General features: G+C 35.6%; 1 protein-coding gene across 6 annotated transcripts in view; it reads right to left on the bottom strand.

Annotated features, from left to right (window-relative positions):
- Magi2 (membrane associated guanylate kinase, WW and PDZ domain containing 2) overlaps positions 1 to 19,722 on the bottom strand; it is a 1,413,820-nt gene that overhangs the window by 597,862 nt on the left and 796,236 nt on the right. For all 6 annotated transcript variants that reach the window (XM_074064888.1, XM_074064889.1, XM_074064891.1 and 3 more), the window contains exon 3: positions 2,112 to 2,231. In XM_074064888.1, the coding sequence (XP_073920989.1) occupies positions 2,112 to 2,231 (120 nt within the window). The remainder of the gene's footprint in view (positions 1 to 2,111; positions 2,232 to 19,722) is intronic.

The raw sequence follows: 19,722 nt of genomic DNA, 5'->3' as shown, positions 1-19,722 counted from the left end.
TACATTCTAAGAACACCAACAGCATAAAAGGAAGTCCCTAGCTTTCCTTGGCAAGTAACATTAAGTGGTAGTCCAACCACATAACAAATCCTGCAGGAATGCAGTGATTTTCATTAGAAGGAGAACTTCACTGCTCGTTAGCTGTAGTTGTAGAAAAATCTGAAGATTCTAAGATTTGAGAATGTTCTCTAGGTGTCTACCAGATGGTTATGTGATCCAAGAAAAGAGCTTTGTATTTGTTCGTGTACACACTGTATGTTTGTAAATAATGGTACTGATACCAAGGGCAAAGTCACATGTAAAAATTAGCCTTGCTATTCAATCATCAGCTTTACATACTCTAGGGTGATTAACAAGTTGGCAATAAACTTAGCAAACTAAACTCTGAGTATTAAAAGATGTCTAATAGAGAGACTCTCAAAGCTTGGTTACGTTTGTATGGTTTCAGGATATTTCCTTCCAAAATTATTTGGAACCTAAAATTTAATCTAAGCTATATATAAAGTATTAATATTAAATTTTATGATATCTATTTTATAACAAGAATAATGAAAATTTAACACAAATATTTAGTTTAACTTTTTCAGCTTATATATAATTAGACTAAATAATCTTGATCTTATAAACAAAAAATCATATCATATGTAATATTGCTCTTGGAATGATCTTGTATATTAAGTCATTGGTTCTTTATTACATAACTATGATACTTAAAGTAATAAAATGCAATATAGTACAATTAGCAGACATGGAAACTAATGAATATTGCTAAATGTCACATGGCCCACAGGACAATATTCTATAAAATTCATTGTTTATTTACTCTGACTCACTTGATAAAATTATTTTCCATGATTTACATATACAGCCTTTCACATATAGTTTAAGGCAGCTTAATATTATTGGCCAGATTATTTATTTAAAGTTTTTCAAATTGATCTTTACTATGTTTTACTCTTGATAATATGAAGATGACACAGCACAGACGCATAAAATCATTTCCTGGAAGTGTGGCAATAAGTTACTGAATATACTTAATTTAGGCAAATGCCTCAGCCTAAAGTGATGGAAGAGATTTTAATAACTCTAATAACCTCAAAATACTAGTTCTTGATTAACTGTGACCACTGAACCATGTCACTAAGAAAATGAAAGGGTGTGGTTGGCCAAATTGTTAATGTCTAGGAGAACTCAGATGTAAGATAAGCTAAGCAGTCATGAATGGATTATGAGATTTGTTTTTAAAATTAATTACAGTTCAGCAAAAGTAGATTTGTCCTTTACTTAATAATAGTACATGTATATACACATTGCATATGTAGTATCTGTGAAGTATGGAGGACTTTTTTAGTTGTGTTATTTTAAAATCTTATTGTACTGTGCACAGGTGTATATTTTCCCATTACACATAAACTACATGCATGCATATACTACCCACATGTACAAATGTGACCATGTCAACATGCAATCATCTGAATTTTTCATGCTATCATTCCTCTTTTACAGCTAAGATTTCTAAGGTTCAGCAACATTACTTAATATTTATAGTGAGTGATTAATAAAGCCAGGTTTGGAACAGGCAGATTCTGGCTCATGTTACAGTGTTTTTCCATGGAAAATATATTTCTCGAATTCAAGGTTTGGGTTTCATTCTTTGTTCATACTTAACTCAGGTACCCAAGGAGACCTGATACTGCAGGAGAAATTTGGAATTCATTGACAGATCATATTTTCCTACCCCATAGTTTTGCATGGAAGGCAAGTGAAGGCCAGCGAGGCACAGTAACTTGAGAAAGACACATAGATACCGGCAGGACTAGAACCTTAGCCCTACCCTATTTTAGATGCCACATAAAGATATTTCATTTCATTTACATACAGCTTAGCCTCAGGGGACAATCACAAGAACACTTTAGTGGGTATGTACATACATATTCCTCTCAGCATTTGAACAAGAGAATTAATTCAGATGTGTTTTAACTTGTTTGTAAAACCATCTTATTAAAGCTATCAAACCAATGACATCAGCACATTGGTAACCTGGTATCCTGATGTGCTTCAATCAAAGGAACAAAAAAATTAATGTGACACAACCAGGAAGGTGTGCTTACCTTCATAAGTCCCACTTTCTAGAAGAGCACCACTTTTCTCTAGTTCCATAAAATCTTCAACGGTGATGAAAATGTAGTCTACTCCAGGGACCTCCCCCTCCTTATGTGGCCTTGTGGTGCCTGAACAAGGAAAGAAACAAAAGAAAGATTCTAAGTGATTTGTTACTGAATTTTAGAAATACCACCATACTTCTGAATATTCAATAACACTTGTTTGTACATCCTGTGAGTCTGGCAGTTTGCATTTGTCCTTCTGTTTGTTTGGCAACAGAAAATAACATAGGGTAAAGATTAAAGTAAACATACAAAGCATTTTTCTTCACCAAGCTTGTACAGAGTTCATTGCCATGGAAGGGGGCTGTGCAGATTTTTCAGTGAAAACTGCAGCTGATTGTACCCTTTTTGAAGAGATGGTTTGAAGAGTGGGCCAGGAATTTGCAAGCTCAGGAATTTATATATTTCACTCCCATGAATGAATCTCTATTGTTTAACAGACTGCTGTGCTATGACATAAAATACAATGGAAAATACAAATCCTAGCAAAATGTCAATTTTGTAACCTATTGCCTTTTTGGGGGAATATTTGTTTTTTATTTATTTAATTTTGCACAAAAATAATTTACATTAGACTTAAAGGGCAGAAAATCCTTACTATTATAATAACTAGAACTGAGCAATTATCAAAATTGTACTAGTAATTGTAGTAGTGGTAAGATAATATCTAATTTCACTGGAGAAAACTTCCTTTGGCTCCTTGGTGCAGACTCTTCAACACTTCCCTTACATGGCCTTCATTTCTTCCTTCACTGAGAGGGGACAGCCTGCCAGGGGCTACTGCGTGGACCAGTGATAGAGACCAGTGTTCTTTATCTCTCGCAGAGGGGCTGGAGCTACTAAGGCCAAGCTGACAGGAACATCAGCTGCTCAGCCTGTTGCTCAGTCCAGTTCTCCTGGAGAACACAACCTTCCAGGCCCGCTGTCCCACTCATGATGCAGGAGCAGAAATAGAAATGCATAAAAGGCTGGCTGTGCCCAAAGCTTCTTCCTTTCTTTGTGCACTTTGTGTGGTCAGATTGGAATTTACATAATGCATATATGCAAATGAATATGCAGAACTATATAGAGACCAAATATAGAAGCAAAAGGTGGTAGGCTGGCAGGCCTCTCCACATTTAAATCACCCCGGCTTGTCTATATTCTAAACAAAAAGTATTTTAAATTCTTTTGTTTTTACCATTTTTTTTATGGGAGACAGTACTGAGTTTGAATTTAGGACTGTGTGCTTGTTAAGTAAGCAAGCTATGTAATGTGAGTCACACCTGCAGACCTCTTTGCTTCAGTTAATTTTTCAGAAAGGGTCACATTTTTTGTTTGGACTGGCCTAAGACCTCCATCTTCTAACCTATGCCTCCTACATAGCTGAGATTACAGAAGTGTACCACCATGATGGCATAATTGTTGAGATACGGTTTCACTGACTTTTTGCCCAGGTTAGCCTTGAACTGTGACCTCCCAGATCTCTGCTTCCTGAGTAGCTGGGATTAAAGTCATGAATTATAGTGCAAGCCTTATTTTCACTCTTTGATTTTGAAAACTTCATTGGCTAGCTCATGATAATAACCAGTTAATTTCTTTTCCTTTTTGTTTTTTGGTGTATTCCAATCAAATCTGAGCTGCAAATGAGAGTCATAAACTAATGTCAGAACGTACAGAGTGCTAGGAAAATTGATTTTGAGTAAAAGTAAATAATTATCGAAAACATTTTTAAGATTAGATGGCAGTATTTTCTAAAATTAAGTTTTACAATCCTTCTTTGTGGGTTTTAAAACAATTTTTCCTATAATCATGTTTAATGACTTTCCCCTGGATTTTAAAATTTTATTTGGTTTAACAGAGCCATGTTTTGCAGTATTTCCTACTGCTTTTTATTCTATAAAATATGAGCCTCCCACAAATAGTATGCAGAATGCTGTCAAATTAACATTTCTGTGAGGAACTTAATTCTCAAAATCCTGATTTTCATTGTTTAACCCGTGTATTAAAAGGGCATTAACAAGGTTTTTGGCAATCAATTTGTTTTTCTGTTTATTTAGAACCTACTCTAATCATTAAGAAAAATTGCATAACAAAGATTCAATTTTCCTTCCTAATTTATCTGCATATTTCAGAAGTCATATGCTTTCATTAGTTAACTGCTTGCAGTATGGTAATAGATTCCTAGCAGATTGTGAGCTGAGCCCAGGATCACGTGCATGAGGGCAGTCTCCAGGGCTGCTGGGATTATTTGGTCTGTACCAAATTCTAGTGAGGACATCTGTGGTTGTGTTCTTCTTGGTTCACCGAGTGTGTTCCCACCTCCACGCTGCACCTCGATGGTTTCTTGATTCTGTGGTGCGTCCATGTCCCCTGTTGTTATTGATCTGCCTGCTGCTGGCTACCCACTTGGACTGGGAGCTTGCCTTCCTCATTACTGTTTGAAGGTCTACTCTACAGTCTCAAATGCTGCAACCCAGGTCTTTCCATCAACTCCATTCTTTTCTTTGTGTTTTCTAATAAGGATCTTTACTTGCAGGGGTTCTTGTGCCTGTCGTGTTTCCCTGTAGTTAGGGAGGCAAATGAAACCTATGAACTACCTAGACCTACTAGGAACAACCTACCTCTTCCTTGCTTTCATTCACCTTCACCATTTGCCCACCTGTAATAAGCCCCCAAGTTCATTCACAGACTGCACTTGCTACAAAAAAAAAAAAAAAAATATATATATATATATATACATATATATATATATATATATATAGCTTTCACTGACAAAATACTCTGCAAGGTCATGTTATTTAATGTTAGTTTAGTGTTGCTGACACTTGGGAATTCTTTCAGATGTCTTCTTGCTTCTCTGTCACATTCCTGCTATTTCTCAATACTAAACTGCTCTAACTTTCTGTAGAAGATATCAATGCCTCTTTTCTTGGTAAAGCAAGAGATAATATGAAATCGATTTCCCCAAGGCTTCCTAATTCCCATTTTCTTTACCTCCATTATATTCTCATTTTCTCTTTTCCCTCACAACTAACTCTTGATTGAAATCACCCATTCATTTTGCTAAGATGAATCCCTTCTCCTTTTTTCCTTTCAAGTTAGGAGTGGATTAAGGAGAACGGTAGATTGGGTGAATTAAAATATATTTGATACGCTGTTAGAAACTTTGTAAATGCCACAATGTACCCCCACCCAGCACGACACTAAAAATTAATAAATTAATTAAAAACAATTTAGCATTTTAGGTCAAAATTACATGCACAGAATTATATTACAAACAATTCTATAAGGCTTGTTCTTTTTTAAAGTAGAACTTTATCACTATCCCAACTTGTACATGCACAGAGATGCATGTGTGCGCACACACACACACACACACACACACACACACACACACACACAACATTTACTTTCTGTGATACTGGAGATTGAATCCAGATCCTCATGCTTTCTAGGCCAGCACTCTTACCACTGGAACAGTGCCTGTAACCCAACACCTTCCTTTTATCTAGGAGCAAAACCTGCTCAACTCTTTCAGCTGATTTTTTTTTTCTTTTTGCTTTACCACCATATTTCTAAATAGTTTGTTTAGGATTTACTTTAGTAATTATTTACTTTAGTCATTATTTCTTGATTTTCCAGGAAAGAAAATCAGGATTTAGTTCTATTTTGTCCACAATAATATGCCACGACTTCCTCCTTTTCTTCTTCCATTCTTCCAACAGAATAAACTTCCGTTTAGATGACTACTTAACGTTTACACTAGTGAAAATAAGGCTGAACCTTTCTTGTGTAACTTTTTGATTACTCTAGACTTAATACATTTTCATTTCCAATTTTCCATATCTGAATCATTAATTCAATTAATGAACTCTCTCCTTGTTAGATAGTTCTCAAAATGTACAAATATAGTTTGTATTTCATGAAGTTTATCCTGCTGAAGAAATCTCTCCTGCTCCGACCTACCCCACAGCTGCTACCTGCCTGAGGATTCACTTTGTCTCTGCCTTGTGCAGTACCTCCTTTCCCAGATCCTATGCCTATTTTTGTGGTTTCCACCCTCATATTGGCAAAGCACATCTGTAATAAGCTTCCTGTCAATGGTAGCATGGAAATTACATTGTTGTGAGATTTTTGCATGTCTGAAAATGTTTTTAATGCTCCCTCACAGGCAGCAAATCTGACAGCATTTCAGGAGAATATCATGATGAAAAGGTATTTCTCCATCCTACTTCTCTGTTAATCTCACCACCATTTTTCTAGTCATGCTGGCTGGAAACTTACTCACAGTCACTTTTTAGTCCTCTCTCACTCTTTTATTCCATCTCCAACTATTTGGCAAGTTCTATGCCTTGCACTCTACAATGTCATCCTTTTCCATCTCTCTGATGCAAGCACTGCCCCCTGAACCAGACAATGGCCTTGTCCCTGGTGTGTCTGTCTCCGACCCCTTAGTTACCACAACGCTTCCAGACTAGCCCTGGTAAAACATGAGGCTGGTCACCGCTCCTCTATAGTTGTTTACTTACTTAATCTCTGGTCAAGAGAGCTGGTTAAAAAGGGTAGAGAGAATCCTACCTACTCAGAAGACAAATATCGGGAGGATTGCAGTTCGAAGCCAACTCAAGCAAATAGTTCTCTAGACCCAATCATGAAAATATCCAACACAAAAAATGGTAGAGCACCTTCCTAGCAAGAGCGAGGCCCTGAGTTCAAACCCCAGTGCCACCGCACACACATACAAAATAAGGCAGAGAGAGGAAAATATTGAGAGCTAAAGAGTCAGAGAAAGCTCAGATTCTACTATTAAAAAATAAGGAGCAACTCCTATGGCGTGCCAAGGGGTAAAGTTTCTTTACACGAGAGGACATAGAATTTTCAGCTAAACAAGTACCTGTCTTTCTGGCTTTCTTTTTAACCTAAAGTTTCCATAATTAGAATTACTCATTGCTTTAGACAAATGAGAAACTACCTTTCAAACTGTATGCTATTGTAGATAACAATGTGAGCTGTAAAGTCAAATTATCTATGCTTGCTAGGGCTATGCCATTTGACATCAGTATTACCTGGAGCAAGACCCTGCACTTCTATAAACTCTAGCTTTCTTACTGTAAAATGGGAAAATCACAAGTAGCATCTGTATAATGCAACCATATATCACCATAAGGTTCTTAAAACAATATCTGACACATACTAAGCCCTTGACAAAGATTATATGCTGAGTACTATTGCCTGGAAGGGCAGAAATGACATCATAGATAGGTTTTTCCCCATGAATTCTTACCACAAGTATTGAGCACTTATTACGTACCAAGCAGTATTTAGATGGCTAGATATATCTTTGAATACCACAAAATGGGACTTCAACCTTATGAAACATATTTTAACAAAGAGAGGCAAAAGATAAACAGAAAAGATAATTAAAAAATCACATAGCCTACTATAAAAACTTAAATTCTATAGTTGACCATAAATCAGGTCATTAGTATTTATATACAATTTAGTGAGTCAGCTACTGAGATTTCTAAGCTTTAGCTTAGAAAATGTATAGAAAAAAGGGTGACTAAAAGAGAGAGAGACTGTGAGAAGAAGCTCTCATGGGAAATAGTCATCTATAATATTTGTGGGCTTCAAGCTTCCTGGCTTGACTAGAGATATATGGAAGGCAACAGGAGATCCACAAAGAGGTTGCTTGTATTTTGAAAAGAATCACTAAATTCTTTAAAAAAAGAAATTTCACATATTGCTTAGTTTAAATATATTTTTATAATTTTCAAAATTCCTTTCCTAGGACTGCAACTTATTACAGTGCATGATGGGTTCTGATGACTAGTGTCACACACATAGCTATTCCCTATCAGTCCTCATTTTTAAGAGAAGAAGGTGGAAGTAGGGTGTGATGAAAATGTTCTGAGTACTGAAGACATCTGTATTACATTTTTGTCTTAGTGTCCTCTGCATGTGATCTTGAATTAGAACATCATTTAGCTGATCATCAATCTTCTCATCATGCACGAAGGTAAATGACAGGAAAGGCAACACAAAAAGTAAAACCATGAAGATCATAGTAGTAGTTATCTAGTTTTTTCTTTGGTAATACTAACTGTACCATCAGAAATATAATTTCAACAAATATTATTGATGGCGTCTTGGTTTTGGAATCTATTACAATCAATTCTAAGTCAATTAGCTTCATTCAGGCTGCCACTTCTTATGCACAGAAAGGCCTTATGTCTAAAGGTAACAATGGCCTTTTGTATTTTCTGGGTGCAATGAACCTTAAGATACAAATCCATTTTCTCTGGTTATACACTCAAATGAGGTACACAATGGTTTAAGTCACTACTTATAAGGGTCTTTTTTGTCTTTTATTAGATAGACATGCAAAATAGGTAGAGTCTATGACTTAGGCTGCAAGAAGTTTCTCATTTGCTGATTCATTTGAAAAATGTGAAAATGCTCATAAAATTTCATTATTGGGTCATATGATTTACCTGCAGGCATAACACTTTCAACAAGAGTCAGAAACCATGATTTTAGATTTATGTGTCCAGGAAGAAAGGATATTAGTTGGTGTTAAATCAGTAGGCAAGGCAGAGGGAGAGGAAGGAGAAAGCAATTGGGTATCTATGAACACCTCTTTGGAAAGTAATATGATTCTAAAAATAAGGCAAATCCATGTGAAATGAAGTGAAGTGTTGCACAATGGTAATTTGCAGCTAAAGGTAATTAATAATTTGAATGGAGAAATAGTTAAGCTGAATTTCCTGAAATGGTTACTTATTTTTATGCTGAAATAATTATAGTTGCTTTCCCAACTCAAAAGATTATGAATACAGAGTTGACAATGAATCAAGACTCAACAGTAGTAACAAGTAATCACCCAGCATTAGGTACAGAGTGGAAGACAGGGAGGATAAAAGGGGAAATACCACTGATTCATCATATAGCTAAAGTTGAAGCACACCTTCTTTTATTGCTCTTCTGTTTTTGGCTTTTCCTAAATGGTGTATAGAAAAGTCCTGAATAATTTTTATTGTTCAAATTATGGTTCATATATTTTATTCATATTATTTCTTTTATACAAATCCTCCAAAGGAAAATTAAACAGAACTTAAAAGGTAGAAATATTACCAAGTTGAATGTGTGCCTAATCTTCTATCACTTACTTTCTTAAAAAGAAAACTAGTTTATTCATTAATTGATCAAGGAAGTACTATATGAATAATACCTCTATGTTAAACATTAATGAAAGCATCAGTACTTATGTTCAAAACACATGTCTGAAAAGAGTGAATTTTCTCTGAAATGGTTAGTTTATTGATAGTAAAAGCAGATGAAGGCCACTTGTCACTTTGTTACCATGGCAACTGGGGTGCCAATGGAAAATTTTTAAAATTCTACTTTTTAAATAAAAGAGCACTGCCCATTTTGCCTTAGGAAAAGAGCATGATGTTTGTGGTGAATGAAATTCTAAAGTACATCTCTTAGCTTTCTGATATTTCCTGTTTCTATAAAGTGCTTTAAAAAATTGCTGGCTTAAAGGAAAATATCACCTAGTGTTGGTTCAGTGCAGTAATTTACTGTGATCCATTGTAAAGTGCTGAACGGTCCACAGTGCCTGTTGCATGGCAGACACCCAGTACATATTTGCTAATGAAACAGATTGGAATTGATCATTAATTGTCAGTGTGTTCTAAGCAGATGGGTCACTGTGTGAGAAGCTGAGAAACTGAATTCTGTACTTTTGCATGTCTCTGAATATATTCTCTTTTTCTTCCTGGTGTTTCTCAACTTCAAGTTGGAGAAAATGAGTCTCGACAGCTAAGGTGATTTCCTCTGGATTCGACCTTTAATTAACTCACTCTTAGACTCCTGATGACACGTTTTAGTTTGTCAGTCACTCATTAGCAAGTGTGAACACCATTACCAGATTTGTGTGTGAACTTCCAATAAAAACATTCATGAGATTCCTTTGGCTAAATGCCTCTAATCAATCTACATAGCCAGGCTACATCTTGGATTTTATTATACTTATTTTCAATTATATAAAATCCACAAGTATGGTTTTATTCAGATATAGCACTAAAGTAAGCAGAGCAAATTATACAAGAATCATTGAATCCTATCTAAAAGACTATAAAGCCTTACAGATTTCACAGTAACTGACAGGGTAGATTGGATTAGGATAAAAAAGTAAAACTTGCAATTCAATTTATTTAATTACCTATTAGGTAGAAGAAGTATTTATGGCCTCAGTAAAACACGATGCATGTTTTTATAAAATATCGAAGATTTGACAAACTCATTTGTATGATACTAGTAGTTACATTGGGTTATTTTTTAACAGTGTATTATTCTAAACTTCAATAATTATTTCAAAACTCTCCCCTGAAACAGCATGCTATCAATTACTGCTTAAAGCAGCACTTGCACAATACTAACAATGTTAGGTATCTTTCAAAAACCAGAGTCGTTTTTGAAAAAGAACCTCTCCTTGAGTTACTTGGACATAAAGGTTCACATTAGTGTTCCATATGCTACCAATTAAGGTTTTAAATTTTAATCGTTTGAATGGAGGCAGCATCAGACCCAGATCCAGTGGTTCTTTAAATGTAAGCTATATCAGAATCATATGGAGGACTCCTTAATACACAGATGGCTGGTTCTCACCCTCTCAGAGTTTCTAAGTAAGTCAAGTTTGGCTGAAGCCTGAAGACTTGCATTTCTAACAAGTGCTCAGGAGCTGCTGCTGCTGCTGCTGGTCCACCGACCATAGTTTAAACACTGTTGCTGGACATGGTGGCACACCATAATCCCAGCACTCCAGAGGCTGAGGTAGCAGGATTGACAGTTCTAGGCCAGACAGAGCTATAGTGAGACCCTGTCTCAAAACACCAAGGCTTGGAGAGGTAGCCCAGTGGTAGAATGGTTGTTTAGCACGTGCAAGACTCTAGGTCTGATCTCCAGCACCACAAAACAAAACAAAAACTGCTGCTCTAATCCCACTTGTACTTCAGGAATAAAATAAAAGCACTGATAAATTTCAGTGTCAAAATAGGTATGACTCTCATAGAGCGTGTGGGTCATGATTTTGGCATTGACTTAGCGTAATCTATATCTATGTCCTGGTTCAGAGGAATCAAGCTATTTTTTATTTACCGGTACATAGGTGAATGGCTGTGAGAAATACAGTGATTAACAAGGTGCTCTCTTATCCTACTTCACTTTGCTTGTCCATAGTTAGTGGAATGTTTTTTAGAAGTTAATGAACCTGTGAAGTAATGGATCTATTTCCATTTATGTCTGCTTATAAATAGTTTTCATTATTGTTTGAAGTAATATAAATTACTTCTGTGTACAACAATATGGCTTAGTCCTGAAAAACACAGGAAACAAATACAGCTCACCAAGAGTGATTAATGACAACAGGATAAGGAAAAACAAGTGTCAAATGTAGAAGTCTTTTGCATTAAGAAAAACTGTGGTGGATGTAAAAAAAAAAAAAAAAAGCAAAACAAAACAGAAGAACAAATGAAAAGTTGCAGATCTACAATAAGTAAGAAATAATTGCCTCTCATTATTTCCCTATACCTATGTATGTACTTTACTAAATGTTAAATTATAGCTAGTTTGCAACAATACTTAACCAAACAGAATCAGGTGATAGGTAGCATGGGCTTTGGAATTTGTACCCATAAAATTCTCCATTCTGACAAATTATTTAGTCAAACATATCTGGTCCTCAATTCCATTAATTCACTTACACAATTATGTCCCTCCTGTAAACACTAGAGTAAGCACCTGATAGAGATGAGAAATGTCATTTTAAAGTTAAGGTTTAGGGCTGGCAATGTGGCTTAGTGATAGAGCTCTTACCTAGCATCCCCAAAGCCCTGGGCTCAATCCCCAACACTACAAAAAAAGTTAAAGTTTATTTTGTTGTCATTCATCATCTAATTTAAAACCCATGGTACCAAGTCAGAAAGAGAAGCAATGTCTGGAATGATCTTTTTGGAGATGACATATGCACTTGTACTTTAATACTACTATAGTAAATGACCACACATAATTACTGAGAGTACCAAGACATCATTGACAACTAACATGCAAGCACCCCACTGTGAGGAATAAATTCATTCATTCATTCATTTGAATTATCACTGCTTTGGTCACAAATAATGTATACACTAAATCTTATTCATTCCTTTACACCAAAGTCCATCTCCTCCACCTACCAGAGGGAATCTTTACAAATTATATTCCTCATGTTTTTACTTCACTTGTATTTATAGCATAGAATAACACACTAACTATGGATATAGAGACAAGACTAGATAAAATAACTCACCGAAGCAAAACCTCACCCCCAGATGGCTATATTTTTGGCTTCTTGTTCCATTCTCAAAATCTACAGATATAACATCTAACTCCATGGTAAATGGACACTGACTTCTCACCAATGAAATAGGGCAGCAAACCATAATCTCAAAATTCTTGATGTAACTATTAATTTCTTAAATTTTTAAGATACTAGAAGATTAGTGGTCCTTCTGTTACCAATTAATTTATTTTTGAACTTTTGACTTTAACTCTTCAATATTTACTTTAGATATGCTATGTATGTGGCATTCTACAGGATTAATTAAAAAGAGGTTTTGATTTCCAAATTTATTATTTAACAGATGTTTCAAGATTACACACTGAGCTTAAAGAAAGGAAAGATCAGTGACTTTTTATAAAAACAATATATATTTAGCTTAAAGCTTTTATACTCTCTTCATGTAAAATTAATCTGGACCCAAACTAGACTGCACCAATCTGAGCAATGCAGATACTACAGTGACCTTCATTGCAAGGTTTAGTGAATCATATCTTTATCATTTTATCACTATTAGAATCATGCAAAGACATTTGCTTTTAGTGTCACCAGACATCTCTATGAAATCTATATTCTGAAATGCCAAACATAGTTCATAGAAACCAAGTGTACAGAGTACCAGAAAATACAGATGAAGTAAGAAGGCAATGAGCTATTCAGGGATTTCAAAATATTGAAATGCTTGCCCGATTATGTGGTATAAATCACATATTTGAATAATCAACTCTTGTCTTCTCTGTGAGGCTCTCAATTCTATACACATCTATTACCATGGAAGGAAGAAACAAAGAAGGAGGGAGGAAATATTGATGGTAACCTACTAGGTGCCCTGGATGAGTCGCTTCCATTCTTGTTTAAAACCTTCAGTTCAAGTGTCCCCAGTGCATCTGCTACATCTTATGTTCACAGTTTAAGCCACTGTACTTTTGTTGGCTTATCACACTACTCATTGTGTAGTTAATGAAAACTAGAACCAAAATTCACAGATTAATTTCTCCATTTTAAAAATAAATATTACAGAGTTATGAGAGATTACAGCAAAAATATGCTCAGTCCAAGCTCAGTGTCAGTGAGCATTCATATACACAAAACACCTGCTTGTAACTTAAGGGACCATTGTCCCCATTCAGACAAGTTGGACTGTGGGCCAGTCACTAAATGCTGAGGTATATGGCCTGGTTCTTCCTCAAGAAGTTGAGGAAAAGAGAAAAGTGACTTGATTCGATCAAAAATAACAAGCATTCAGAGAAAAAAAAAAACCTCACAAGTACTAGATTTTAAGCCTATACATAATTTTATTCCCTTGATGGAAAAAAAGTGTTTATGTGGGGGTGCCATTTCTGCCTTTTTAAGACTTGAATCTTAAAGGGCCCTGTATCTACAGGACCCTTTAGGTTTCAAGGGCAGTAGGAGTCTATACAATTATCAGTACCCCAGAGCTCTGCACGCTTAAGTTCAGGCCACTCCCTCCCTTTAGACGCTAAAGAGAAAGGATACATGGTAAAGGAATATGTATTGTGAGTGGTCAGATACTCACTTTGGAGCCTTTGTTGGGAATTTTTACATAAACATATCAGAGTAAAACATTGCTGTTATAAATAAACATCTTTGGTTCTAGAGACTCTCAAATCATTATTCCTGATCATTGCAATTATCATGAGAGATTAGGGAAGTTTTATGAATTAGAAATACAAAAGAATATTTTAAGACAGTTTCAAAAGAGAGCTAATTAAGGCACTTCTGGCAGGAAAGATATTGAGTTAATAATGAATTATCAAAATAAATATTGGATTTTTTGAGAAAACGTTTATAATTTTAGAAAAAAAATCCTTTCCTCCTTTATAGAGAATAAGAATACAAGTTTACTTGCCAGAATTAATTGAGACATAGTACAAAATAGAGTCAGTCTAGTAATAGACTCAGAAACTTTGCCAAAATAGAAGAGTAGCCGGAGAGCTCCTCTGGCTTTCAGACCAAACGGATCAAGCACTGCCCTCTTCAAGAAGGGTTAAAGAGCTGGGATTTGAGAACACTAGCAACCAGAGGGTTGCAGGGCATAAATGAATCCGTAGTAGAATCAACAACGTGCACATGTTGAACATTTCAAAACAAAGCTATGTAGCCCATCTGAGGCTTTTCTGGCACTACAATCTCTGTGGCAAGTTCTGAACTCTGTTATTATCTTTTTGGTGTAGCAGTCACATGTAATATAGAGACAAATGAACATAGCAATGTTCTGATAAGACTTTATTGACAAGGTAATGGGCAAATGTTAACTGCAAGCACATGCTCACCCCTATATTTGGTTTCTGATGTTTTGCACATTGATGCTCTTGTCTCCTAGCCTTGTATACCACAAGATGCAATTTAATGAAGGCAGTGGAGTGCATGACCTCAACATAAGAAAAAATACGATCGTTTCTGAAGGTGTCATTTCACATACTCACCCCTCTTCCCTTTGAAAACTTCTTATACACAAGCAGTCAGTTAGCTTTTGAATACACAGAAACACAAATGAGATGAAAACCTCTAGGAAAAGAACAGAGATACTTGGCTGTCAAGACGCAAAGCAGGACTGCTCTTAGGAGATCTTTGGCCTAATCTGAGGAAGTAACTGCCACCAGGATGATGTGTTTTGTGATGCTGCACTGAGAGCATCTGTTCTCTTCTATAAGGAGAGTAGTGAAAATCATTGCCACATTCAAGGTTCTGGACCAACGCATTGCATCTTTTTGTGATAAATAATAATGTCTTATGCTGGTTGTGGTGGTGCAAGCTTGTGATCCCAGCAATGTGGGAGGATGTAGGTAGGAGGATCATATCCAAGGCTAGCACTGGGCAAACATGTAAGTTCCTATTTGAAAAGTCGCTGGGGGTATGGCTCAAGAGGTAAAACACCTGCCTAGCAAGTGCAAAGTCCTGAGCTCAAATTACAGTACTGCAAAAACCAAAACACATAGGAAGATAGCAATTTTGTCAATGTATGTATGTGTATATATGATATTCTATTATGTAAGTTTATCACACTACTTTTACTTACTCTCCTATACCAGTGACTTTTATATTATTTTCAAATTTTCACTATTACAACTACTACAAACAATGCTATAATGAACTTTTTTGTATATGACTCCTGTTCCATGTTTTCTATGGAATATACTTAGAAATATAATCACCACTGTATCAATAATTTTCTTTCGTAAAGTTATAGGAAAATATAATGGACAACCCCATATAATATCCAAAAATGAAAGTTGATGGAAAAATTTTCTCTTTGTCTGCACCAAAGTCAACCGTCCCTTGAAAGAAAATTTGAAAACGTGTGGTGACACATTTCAAACTCCTTCACATTGCCCAGCATTCATACTGAATCAATGTGCTTCCTCCTGATGCATTGTTTTTAAAACTCTTGCTCTCTTCAGACTTTCTTCTTAGAACCTTACACTCTTGGCTATTCCTTGTTTCCTTTTTATTTTTAACCTACTTTTGCAATTAGACACAGGTCAAAACAGGTGACACTTGGATATAAATTATTATAATCTCTTTAGTGGACAGTTGTTAAGAAAAAATCAACACTTAAAATGTATACACTTTTTCACTAAATAATTCTATTTCTGGGAATTTATCAATGAGACATTCTCCCATAGCCCCACTACATAACTAAGGATGTTCATTGCAGCATCTTTGTAGCAGCAAAAAACCTAAAAATAAAACTATTTCTTCCTTGCCACCTCCAGTTACTGATTGAAAATGCTCAGTACATCAGAGTAATAAGAAGAGAAGGCCTTTCCATATATCTGTGCCTAAAATTCTATGTCATTTTGTTAGACTTACTTTTAAAATATAGCTGTAACCTTAAGTATTGTTGATCTTCATGATTTATTTTCATCATCATATCAGATACTTTTCACTTACCTCACTTATTTTAGCATCATCTAGGATAAGAATTCTCACTTGAGGAGATTTTTAAATCAGCATTTCCACCTTAAAGTTATTAGATCAGAATTTGGGTTCTATTTGCTAGAACTCTTCCCTGATGATTTCAATACCACTGGGATCGAAGACCACAGATTTCGAAATATCAGCAACTTGGTTACCATTGGAAAACCTGAAATATTAGAAAGATGAACTACTTAATTATTCTAAAATTAATTTTTATCTATCCTGAAAGTTTAGGAAGTTGGTGAAAGCTACTTTGGTGGCTGGAATCCTTTTGCTTGCCTCTTCTAATCTGCTATGTAGTTACAAATCTGTCAAAGGCAATTTAAGATACTTTGCCATAGAAACCTGATACTGTAGAGGTCTATAACAATTATCCCCTTGGGTGAACAGTCTCATGGTTTCAAGAGTTCTGTAAGTTCATACTCTTCGTCATCTTGACGTACTACAAAATATGCTGTCAGGTCAGCACAAATGTGGTGATTAATTTCCATCACTGGAACATTCTGACTGCTTGCCATTTTTTGCTCTTGAGTGCCTTGTTAAATTTTGTGTCTCTTAGGTAGTGGCACTTGTTTTATTTCCCACAATGATTTGTTGAAAGAAACATTAATCTCCACTATTCAATGCCTGGTCTTTTATTTTTTTTATTTTTTGGAAGAGTGTATGAGTTGTGTTCAAAAGATAAAAAAGGTACTCTTCAGAAATTTGTGTTTTTACAAAATTTTTAAAAAATATATCAGAATTTGAACACGAAAACAAATATTTAACATCTTAGAGATCATACACTAATTACAAAGTGCTACTAATGTTATTTTATTAACAGTTCCATTTTTAGAATTGCTCTTGGATTCAGTGACAATTTTTGGCATATTTACCATTATGGTACAATTTCAATATTTGAGGTTGAGTTTGGCTTATTGAGACAATAAAAGTTGTTTAGATGTAAATCTTGTGAATATTTTGGGTTGCAAATTGAAGAAGTCAATACTATTTAGCTCAAAATCGAGGAGTGACTAAAAATAATGAAGTATCTTCTGGACTACAGGTTGCTATGAAAGTAATTGACAAAAGTTTCTGTCCTTCACAGCGGCTGGTAGCCACCCAATCGTCATCATTCCTAGGGTAACAAACCATGTGTTTCAGTTTGGTCATCACTGTTGCCATGCATCATATCCTACAAATAGGGAAGAGGCTAGCCTCTGGGTTGCAATAAATTACTTAAGCTCACTATTCCTCATTTATAAAATGTGAATAGTAATGTCAACCATGTGAAAAACGCTGTGACAATTAAATGTGAAAAGTTTTAAAAGGGATTTACCCCAATGTTTTTCACGTTCTGATGTGTACAGGAACCTCTCCAGGATCCTGTTGAAACAAAGTATCTGATAAGTAGTCCTGGTGTAGTCTGACACTATGTGTTTCTGACAAGTTTCCAGGTGGTGCTGATGCCGGACCACATGAGTCTTGAAATTCAGTCCCTTGAAAGGGACGACATTTCCTTCTTTCCTATGTGTCATGTCTCTGTCTGTGTTGCTTTAGGGTTTGGATTTTGGCCAAATACTGCTGCTACTTACACTACTGCATCAGAGATCACGAGCAATCCCCAGGGAAAGTGATTCATGGTGAATGCACTAGAAATAAGATGGGCCGTGTTGTTTATGAACTTCACTTGAGGATAAAAAAAAAATTCTAGGTCTGAACTCCCATTCTAGGAGTGGGGCTGATAGGCATCCACAAGTATGAATTGGGTTAGATAGAGGAAGGGAAAACCAAAGACTCTTGTGGAAATAGCTTCCAAAACAAAGGTCCGATGTGCCATTGACAAAGAAAACGCTAAGCAAATGAACCCAAATCAGGCAACATAGGCTTTGGGGTCAGGGGGTCTAACAGGGAACTATCTCTTGAATTAATAGTAAATGGAGAGAAGACTTTAATGAAGTAGTTACAAGGGAGAACATAGAGAAGAAATTGTTTTCCTTAGGAAATCTACTTTATGTACAGTTATAATATAAACATATCTTTACCATTTCAAGTCAATAACAATATTCAGCAGTAGTTTTTGCCCTACTTTCACTAAGCCTTGCTGCTGGCTATTAATCATTTCAAACACAATAAACAGATATAACCAATCCAGGTATATTGAAATAAAATTAAATCCTACTCAGTCCTCAACAGTATTCTGCTTGAGGTGGCAGGATGATGTCTGACTAACAAGCACAGTACACACACAATAGTTACTTTCTTTCTTTGTATCCAAACAGAGAGTGTCATCTTCCATCACCAAGTAGCTACTCAAAAACAATGGAGCAGCGGACTTCTCGCTGGTGAGGCAGAGCTCCTGTGAGCCGGCTTTTAGCCATCCTTGACAGGGGAACTTCATGGTATTTCGTGAAGCTTTGAAAAACACTCTGTCATCTTTAAGAATCTTAGTGGTATCTTTCACATCATGTTATTTCAAATCAATCATCACATATCCTGGAAACAGCTCCTCCGTGAGGCTTTGAAGTACTTTTGAGCCACTAGTAGTATTGCTACTGTTACATGGCCTGATAAGGCAGAGCCGGGTGACTGCTGTTGAACACTTAAAGCTGCTTTCAGATAATTCAAGCCAGAACACACAGAAGATGAAAGAAACACAGATATACACACATGCCACATAAGCATTCTGCCTTTGTATTTGGCTTATTTAAGATAATAGAGACAAAGCAAGATTGTTTTTTGTGTTAAGTCAATTTCTTTGGTGCCTGCAACTGCCCTGATTGACTGATATTCATTACTCTTCTATTTCAGCTTGTCCTCTCTAGAACTTTTATGATGTTATCTATCAAAACGTAGTCCGGGTTTATAAATTATTTTCACAGTTGACTTTTGTGAATAAACAGAATGCACAAAGATGTTATTAAAACTGCAACCATGAGAAGCAATTCCCATTTATATGATTCTTTCAATAATTACAGATATTAAAGGGGAGGATTATATCCTAAAAATAGGAAAGATTATGTTTACTCTATATGTACATTTGTGGCCCATAAATTGGGCACTGAGAAATCTTGATATGTCTTAATCCAAGGCAATGTTATAATTCAATTAAATTGTACTTTTAAAGTCAAATATATTTGTAATTTGTATATGGAACACATCCCACCTTTCTGGTAACCACTGCATACTCTGAAATATAAACATTGAGGGTAAAAAAAGAGCTCAGACCTAAAAAAAGAGCAGACTAGATACTAACCACTACTGAATAAAGGT

This window comes from Castor canadensis, chromosome 2, assembly GCF_047511655.1.
Source record: "Castor canadensis chromosome 2, mCasCan1.hap1v2, whole genome shotgun sequence".
Taxonomy (NCBI): domain Eukaryota; kingdom Metazoa; phylum Chordata; class Mammalia; order Rodentia; family Castoridae; genus Castor; species Castor canadensis.
The sequence above is the reverse complement of the archived record's forward strand: the minus strand, read 5'-3'. Positions and strand labels throughout refer to the sequence as shown.